This window comes from Laccaria bicolor, genomic scaffold (assembly GCF_000143565.1).
Source record: "Laccaria bicolor S238N-H82 LACBIscaffold_6 genomic scaffold, whole genome shotgun sequence".
Classification (NCBI taxonomy): domain Eukaryota; kingdom Fungi; phylum Basidiomycota; class Agaricomycetes; order Agaricales; family Hydnangiaceae; genus Laccaria; species Laccaria bicolor.
In genome coordinates, this window is record NW_001889877.1 from 1,998,860 (window position 1) to 2,008,273 (window position 9,414).

The following is a 9,414-nucleotide window of genomic DNA, read 5'->3' on the forward strand; positions in this document are numbered from 1 at the left end:
CCGTTATTGGAATGGCCAGCAAATATTAACCTCACACACTGTTATTTTCTCAAAGTGATGACCAAGAAATCACAACTATGATGAATTTGAGGTCACAGTCAATCATCCTATGGAGATTGAGGGGGAGAATAGTCAATCGGACAATCTCCCATCAGATGATAACCCTGACAAGAACATCAGTACTAATAATACCATGATCATGGACATGCCAAAAACGTCAAAGATTCCAATTCCAACTCAGGAAAAATCTACACATGTTGCCGAGAAGTCACCATTCCATTATAGGTTTTTAAATAATCCTGCAGCAAGAGGTCCTCGGGAATGGCAGCATCAGGTACCAGTTCTCTCACAAGAAGAAAGCAATTTCTTGCAAGACATGGAAATAACATATGATTATGCTATGCTTGCAGAAAAAGCACCAGAGGTTGATGATGACCTGAAAGATGTTGAAGAAGCAAGATCCTGTCCAGATTGGCCTGAATGGAAAAAGGCAATGGATGCGGAAGTTCTTCAATTAGAAAATCTAGGGACATACATCAAAACAAAAATTCCTAAAGATAGAGTTGCCATCAACTGTAAATGGGTATTCTGCCTAAAGCGCGACACAGAAGGAAAAATCGTGCAGCACAAAGCAAGATTAGTTGCCAAAGGTTTTTCACAGATCCCCAGGATAGATTTCTTTGAGACTTTCGCACCAGTGATGCGCCTTGATACTTTGCAGCTATTATTAGCCATTGCCGCAATGTACGGATTAGTCGCCCATGTTGTTGACGTTGTGGGAGCTTATCTCAATGGAGAACTCAAAGAACAAATTTACATGAAGCAAATCCCCAGATACAAGGATGGCACAAACTCAGTACTTTTATTACAGCATACACTCTATGGACTACGACAATCTGGATGTGTGTGGAATGAAAAGTTAAACAAAACTTTCATTCAACTCAGCTTCACGTGGCTATTTTCAGATCAATGTGTCTATATCAGGCACATCAGGAACAACATCGTTATCATCAGAGTTCATGTTGATGACATGTTAATTTTAGCTTCAAATGAGGAAGCAATGGCAGAATTCAAAGGAGAATTCAGCCAAAAATTTGATATTTCAGATCTTGGAGAACTTAAACAAATAGTAGGATTTGAAGTTCAAAGGGATCTCAAGAAGAACACAATACATTTGACACAAAATCAATATGTGGGAAAGATCTTGGCACTTCAGTCACCCACTAACAACTGACTATTAGTCTTGCAAACTCCATGAATACTACGGGACTAAATGTCAGAGTGTATATCTATATTGTATATATCCTGGGGCTTGTATATCTCTACTTTACCTAAATATATTTTGAACTCCAATGTCACACCAAATATATTTGTAGTGTGTCACACACCCCAAAATATATTTCTTCACTGAGATCGACTCCAAATATATTTCTTATGCCTGGACTCTGAATTGTGACTGTCACAATGTAGAAATATATTTCTGGTCTGGGATGGACTTAGGATATATTTTGCTGCTGGGGTTGACCAAGGATATATTTCTTCAGCCACTAGGGGTGTTTGGGGTCCCAGTCCCTAAAAAAAACTTGTGATTTTTCTGCCATGTGAGACATATATTCTAGGTAATTTTCCTATTAATTTTAGAGTCTTAGCCACCATCTGGAACTGTGTTTCCTTGACTATTTGGACGATATAGACCACTATAATGGCCTACATGAAGGCTACAACAGTCTGACTGTCCATCATAGATCAAAACAGTCCAAGTGGGAGGACTACAACTTGAGCAACATTCCAGATCAGAAGTCTTCAAGTTGGAGGGCTTTGACTTGGTCAATGAACATCATAGCTCCATGACTATGTCTTGGGCAATGAACAAGATCAACCTTTCAATGGGAGGACTATGACTTGGGCAATGAACATTATAGATCTAAACCATATAAGTTGGAGGACTATCACATATTGGTTAACATGACAATATATCAAGAGATGTTTCCTCTATCTTGAATATTGAGTTTAAACTGAGTTTACTCAGGTTCAATAAGAGCCATCCAGGGCTTGTTGTTGCACACATGCAACCACAGTCACTGTGTCCACTGACATGTGATACAAGCTGCTGCTCAACCCATGTGATCCACACTGGGATGCAAGTTTTACGGTCACACTGTAAAGCTTGCAAAAACACTACATCATTTGATTTGGCTTGACTTTGATCACTCATGCATCTGTTTTTAGATTCCCTTCTGGCTGAAAAGTGAGATGAGAGTTCTCCTTTCTATAAAGCTCTTGTCTCTATAAGGCTCTTGTCTCAACAGCTCACTCTCTCTGCCAGGGAAGTCTTTACTAAGCATGAGAAGGGCTCTTGCAGTAACAACTCATGCTATCTACATAGTATTACTGTCATCTGTTTCATCACACACACACCCACTTCCTTATATTATATACTATGTAGCACTCATATATTGCCATACCTCTTATGGAAACAGTTGGAATCAGGTGCACATGACACCTGATTTTTGATTTTGATTTTTTGCTACTTTCTCTCTATTCCTTCTCAGAGGTGGATGCAGTAATTATTACATAGAGGTAGATTCTAATGACTATAATGAAATAACAAAAGGTATAGTGGTATTGTGTTGAAGGAAGAGAGCAAATTTGAAGAGTTACAGTGATGAAGCAGGTTGTGTGGCAGACCAATGTCACCACCATAGTTGCCACCGGAATCACCCTGGAACTTCCAATTCACAAATGCACTGAAATTGCCTCTGTCCACAAGCCCACACAGGCATCATGGGTACTGTATAAAATTGTTGTCAACATATGGTGACTTGATATACATATTTGCAAAAATATATCCACAGTAAATTTCCACTTCCCATGAACTGTATGTGACTATCATCCTTGCATATAATCACAAAATATATCTAAATGACAGGATATATATACTTGAAAGATATTTCTGAAGTTATATATTCAAGTGACAGTACATATACACTTTACACATCTTCTTAATCCATATATCTGCAAAAATATATCCATATAGCAGGATATATACCCACATATATTCTTGGTAGATATATCTGAAGTCATACATACATCCAAGTGACAGTACAAACATACTTAGTAGATTTATCTCTAGAATTCAGAAGAGAAAGCTGCAGTTCATTCAACTTAATTACATAGATTTACATTACTACTTTAGAGAGTAAGTAAAGGGAAGGAAGGGGGAGGGAGTGAGGGGGTGGTGGTCAGTGAGGAAGTGGTGGGCAATGAAGGAAAAGGGATGGTAAGCAATCAGAAAGGGGGTGGTAGGCAATGAGGGGGAGGGGAAGGGATGAATGAGGGGGAGGGGAAAGGATGAATGAGGGGAAGGGAGTGGTAGGCAATGATAGAGGGGGGAGGGTGGTAGGCACTGAAGGAGAAGGGTGGTCGGCAGTGAGGTGGATAGAGGGGGAGGGGGAGGTGGGCAATGAGGGAGAGGGGGAGGGAGCGGTGGGCAGTAAAGGAGAGGGGGAGGCAGTGGTGGGCAGTAAAGGAGAGGGGGAGGGAGTGGTGGGATAAAGGAGAGGGGGAGGGAGTGGTGGGCAGTGAGGGAGTAGTGGGCAGTTAAGGAGGGGTATCGAGCCCTCGTCGCTGTGGGTGGTGGTGGTGGTGCTCACCGCGTCTTCGTCGTCGTCGTCTGTCGCTTGTAGGCCCTCCTCCTCCTCCTCCTCCTCGTCTGTACGCTCGCCGTCGCCGTCGTCGTCCGTGCGTCATCTTCGTCGTCGTCCGTATGTCGTCTTTGTTGTCGTCTGTCTGTCGTCTTCATCATCGTCTTCTTTGTTGTCGTCCGTACGTTGTCTTCGTCATTGTCGTCTGTACGTCGTCTTCGTTGTTGTCGTCCGTACGTTGTCATTGTCGTCTGTACGTTGTCATTGTCATTGTCGTCCGTACGCCGTGGTCGTTGTTGTCCGTTGTCCGTTGTCCGTTGTCTGTATGCCATCGTCGTCGTCGTCGTCATCGTCGTCTGTCTTTCGCCCTCTGGTGTCCTCGTCACTGGGGACGTTTCGCGTCATGACGTGGCCATCAGCGGCATGCCCCTTCCTTTCGGAAGGAGTGGCATGGTGATGTGGGGGGTTTGTGATGTGTCAGTTACGTGGGTTGACATAGAGGTGGAGGGGCTTACCGTATCCATTACATACTGGCGACGACGACGACGATCATGTCGTCGTCGTCCTGTGGCATCGTTGCCACGTCGCAGACTGCGATGGCCCGGCTTGCTCGTGGGGTCGTTCGTGGCTTTAGGGCCGTGGTGGGCACTGCTCATGGGCGCTGGTGGTCGATCGTCCTGGGCGCTAGTCGTCGTTTGCCCGTCGTATCCATTGATTGGGGTTGACGTTGTTGCTAGGCGGTCCTGGTCGGCGTTGGCGTCGTTTGCCCGTTGTTTTCGTCGCATATGCGGTTGCTGTCGTTTTTTGGCGGGTGGGGTTGTTTCTGGTGGTGGGGGTTGCGTGACCTAGCATGGCGGCAGCGTGGTGGTGGGGTGGAGTGTTGGCGTTGACGTTGACGAGTGGTTGTGAGTTGTAACGTCACCAAGTCACAACATGTGACGTTCTTCGTCTATTCAAATTTTGTAGTGTCCATTCCAAAATTTTGTAGTATCCCCTCACAACTTTGTAGTACAGTCTTTTACAGGTCCTCGATACAGAATAGGTCCTTGATACACTTTCGACCCTTGTGTAGTTTCTTCAAACCACCTCAAATCCGTGTACTTATATCATCTGTGGGTACATATGTCGGAGTTTTCTAATTCGGCATCTCAACCGGTTCTAACTTGTTGTGGATGTTCCTATCAAAATTGCCGTCATAATTAAGAGCAACCAAAGAGTTTTTGGTTACAATTTTGGTCCCATCCAGGGTGGCAACCTGGTTGCAACAGGTGGCAATGGGAGTTCCGGCGTGATTGTAGCCAATTTTGGGCTAAAAAATGGAAAAATAAAGAACTTTCAACAGTTAGCACTGGTTAGAATGCCGATTCAATGCCGTCCCAATTTTGGTTGGTTGTGACAAAAGAAATAAATCTCCGACATATGGCTTCTATAAAGACCCTCCGATAGTTATAATGACCAGTCAAGGTTGAACACAGAGCAATGAGGCTTGTTGTTGTTGGTATCATTTCCTAAAATGGACTTATACCTCCTTGATACACTAGTATTCAACAAGATACACAGCCAGCTTTGCATGTATCTTCAAATGCTCAGGTATGTAGCTTATTTAAGGTAATACAAAGGGTTCTGTCTCTTCAGATTTCGGAAAACTGAAGTCATTCATGGATGGGAAGAGTTTATCATTTGGGTGTATTGAGGACCTGTAAAAGACTGTATCCTCTTTTTGAGAGCACAAAATTTGTAGTCTCCACATCTATAAAGTAGCTCAACTTCTCATTGTATTTGTTCGAATGTAAGTATGTAGAGTATGTATATAAGAACATAAACTACAAATCATCATCATCTGATTCATATAAGTAATCTTCCCCACCCTGCTTATTAGTTTCCAATACCCCGTTGAGCAATACATATGCTCCTTCCTTTGTCTCACCTCTTGCATGAAATCTAGCCACGGCTTTCCTCAATTCCAGTATCCTCTGGGCTTTATTCTTCATATGACTCTTCAGAGGCATCCTCTTGCCAGCTGCAGCTACAGTTTCTGTCATCTGAGTTGCCATTCCCACTGTCAACTGTCTGACTTTTGTAGTTTTCTTGAGAATTTCCTCTGCTTCTTGTATTCATGACCCATTAGGGTATGATAGTGTATTGAATATCAGTTGTCAGTGGGTATAGACCTGCTTTTCTGAATCTCAGGCAGCTCTTGATGTTTTCATTACATGTATTATATAATCACTTAATGAGGATTTGGCTCAGCCCCACCTAAAACAATTTTTCTCTTTCCTTGAAGCTATTATTGACATTCTGAATACTTCAACACAACTTTTTCGGCTTGCTCTTGGGTGTAATCACAGTACTTTTTTTAATTCCTACCCCAAAGCCTATTTTTCATCAAAGATCTCTGGTTTACAGTGCGAATTTTAAAAAATCACAGTGATTACGCCCAATGGAATATCTATATAACCTGATCTGCGTATAAATATTGGGCAAATGGGAGACATTCGTCCCAAAATATTGATTTTCCATTCATCTTGAGACAATGACAGAAATACAACAAGTACAGACAATCCGGCACCTGAAGCGGCGGTGCGCCTCCCTATATAGAGGAACAATTATGTTCATTGAAATAAAGTAAAATCCTAATGATTCCCACAGTTTTTGTCTGACTCTATGCACAAAAGAATGGTGTAAATGGTAGCGTGTCCGTACCCTTAACACAATGGATTTCATTAGTGACAAAAAGCTGGGTAGCGGGTTTTGTGCCCACAGGCGCGCTACGTGGTTATTTGGACATGATTGTCATCCTACGGGTGGTTGATGCCAACGTTACACATTGTGACATGGCTTCTCGCTTCAAGTTCAACCACCACCAACATGCCCACTTTGACACCACCATGCCCTGTCATGCAACCCCACCACTGCAATGGACAACGCCCAACAAACGAGTACAACCACCCAACAACTCGACACCCACACGCAAACAACCAACGAATGACCATGACTGCCCAACAACGATGGCAACCACAAGCAACACCGACGCCAGGTGACGAACGACGACCAGCGCCCACGAAAAACCACGACCGGCACACGCCACGGCCCCAGGGCCACGAACGACCCACGCGCGAGCCAGGCCATGTCGCAGTTAGCGACGTGGCAACTATGTGACACATATGGACGACAACGATGATTATGTTGTCGTCGTCATCGATGTAAACCACAGTAAGTCCCTCCCCCTCTGTCACATAACTAACAGAGCACCAGCCTGCTAGATGCCACCCCTCCGCAAAGGGAGGGGTATGCCGCTCGTCAGCGTCCACGTCACGACGCGAGGCGGGACAGATGCCAACCAAAAGGTGGCCACCGGAGGGTGTACAAAGGACGGACGACGACGATGGCGTATGGACGACAACGACAACGACGAGGGCGTACGGACAACGACAACGACGAGGGCGTATGGACAACGACAACGACGAGGGCGTACGGACGACAACGACGACGTACAGACGACGACAACGACAACGTACGGACGACAACGACGAAGACGACGTACGGACGATGACGAAGACGACGTACGGACGATGACGAAGACGACGTACGGACGATGACGAAGACGACGTACGGACGATGACGAAGACGACGTACGGAGGACGACGAAGACGGCGACAGCGAGCAGACGGACGAGGGCGTGCACAGGACGTACGGCAACGACGAAAACATGATATACCCCACCCTCACCCCCTCTCCCTCACTGCCCACCATTCTCCACCTCACTGCCCACCATTCTCCACCTCACTGCCCACCATTCTCCACCTCACTGCCCACCACCCTCCACCTCACTGCCCACCACCCTCCACCTCACTGCCCACCACCCTCCCCCCTCCCTCATTACCTACCACCCCCTTCCCCACTCCCTCATTGCCTACCACCCACCCCCTTTTTTCCCTCCCTTCCTCCCTCCTTGCCTACCATCCCCTCTCTCATGGTTTACCACCCCTTTCCCCTCCCTCTTTCTTATTGCCTACCACCCCCACCCCTCTCCCTCACTGCCTACCACCTCCCTCACTCCCTCCCCCTTCCATTTCTCCAATATGCAATGTAGTCATGTGAATTTATGTAGTTACATTGAATAAAATGCACCTTTCTCTTTTGAATACAACAGATAAATTTACTAAGTTTATGTCCTGATACTTGGATATGTATAACTTCAGATCTGTTTTCCAAGTATATATATCCTATTGTTTGGACATATTGTGTGGTTATGTGCAGGGATGATAGTCTCACACAGTATATATATTCATGGGGAGTGGAAATTGACTGTGGATATATTTTTGGTACATCTACCAAGTGTATACATACTGTCATTTGGATATATTCTGTGATTATGTGCAAGGATGATGGTCTCACAGTATATATATTTATGGGGAGTGGAAATTGACTGGATATATTTTTGCAAATATATATATTAAGAATATGTGTGAAGTGTATGCACTGTTACTTGGATATATGGCCTCAGGTATATTTACCAAGTATACATATATATCCTGTCATTTAAATATATTCTGTGATTATGTGCAAGGATGATAATCTCACACAGTATATATATTCATGGGGAGTGTGGATAAATTTTTGAAATATGTATATATCTCTCCAAACACTCCAACAACCAACTTGTTGCCTGCATCACCCAGCATCCCTCTCTAATTTGCTCCCACGAATCAGGTGCCAGTCCAATCAGCTTCAGGTGCATGATGGAGTCAGGTCCATACAAAAGGCTGTGTTCACAAAGAAATTCATCATTTGAAAACCTCAGGAACTGTCCTTCAGACAGCACAATGCTACCTCAAGTCCAAGGTTCCTGAGTTGCTTTCCTTGAAAAGGCAAGGTCTTGGCAATGGTGTCAAAGGAGAGCCCATGCCTGCCTGCCAGATTTTTCCTGCTGCCAAAGCTGAAATCAAGTATGAAGTTGCCATTGCAAGCATCAATCTTATGCCTTGCATGACTATTGATACAGTCCACCACATTACAGATGGGTTTCTCAGCTGCATTTTAGACACAAGTCACAAGATCTGGTTGTTTCACCACTCATACAATCTACCTGACCTGTTCATTGCCCAAGTCATAGTCATCCAACTTGAACAGTGTTAATTAATAATGTTTATTGCCCAAGTCATATTTCCCCAACTTGAAAGGTTTAAATCTACAATATTCTTGTCCAAGTCATAGTCCTCCAACCTGAATGGTTCTTATCAAACCATTTTCATGCATGTTCATCGCCCAAAATGTAGTTCACCAACTTAAAACACAGTTGTGACTACAATGATCATTGCCCAAGTCATAGTCATCCAACTTAACAATTTTGATCTGTGATGTTCCCTGCTCAAGTCATAGGCCTGCCTTTCAAGAGTTTCAATCCACAATGTTCAAGTGCAAGAAAAGATGGACAGTCAGACTGTTGTAGCCTTCATGTAGGCCATTATAGTGGTCTATATCGTCCAAATAGTCAAGGAAACACAGTTCCAGATGGTGGCTAAGACTCTAAAATTAATAGGAAAATTACCTAGAATATATGTCTCACATGGCAGAAAAATCACAAGTTTTTTTTAGGGACTGGGACCCCAAACACCCCTAGTGGCTGAAGAAATATATCCTTGGTCAACCCCAGCAGCAAAATATATCCTAAGTCCATCCCAGACCAGAAATATATTTCTACATTGTGACAGTCACAATTCAGGGTCCAGGCATAAGAAATATATTTGGAGTCGATCTCAGTGAAGAA

At 44.0% G+C, this 9,414-nt stretch overlaps 2 protein-coding genes across 2 annotated transcripts; one reads left to right on the top strand and one right to left on the bottom strand.

Moving 5' to 3' along the window:
- Positions 1-3,242: 3,242 nt before the first annotated feature.
- Positions 3,243-4,429, bottom strand: LACBIDRAFT_325097 (uncharacterized protein; the record flags this gene model as incomplete). Its single annotated transcript, XM_001878633.1, has 3 exons — positions 3,243-3,627; positions 3,654-3,965; positions 4,176-4,429. The coding sequence occupies 3 exons, from the start codon at positions 4,427-4,429 to the stop codon at positions 3,243-3,245; spliced, it is 951 nt and encodes a 316-aa protein (XP_001878668.1).
- A 728-nt stretch (positions 4,430-5,157) lies between these two features.
- On the top strand, positions 5,158-7,243 carry LACBIDRAFT_325098 (uncharacterized protein; the record flags this gene model as incomplete). The annotated part of the gene is made up of 6 exons (XM_001878301.1): positions 5,158-5,234; positions 5,386-5,433; positions 6,185-6,224; positions 6,320-6,583; positions 6,785-6,857; positions 6,927-7,243. The coding sequence occupies 6 exons, from the start codon at positions 5,158-5,160 to the stop codon at positions 7,241-7,243; spliced, it is 819 nt and encodes a 272-aa protein (XP_001878336.1).
- Positions 7,244-9,414: the final 2,171 nt, after the last annotated feature.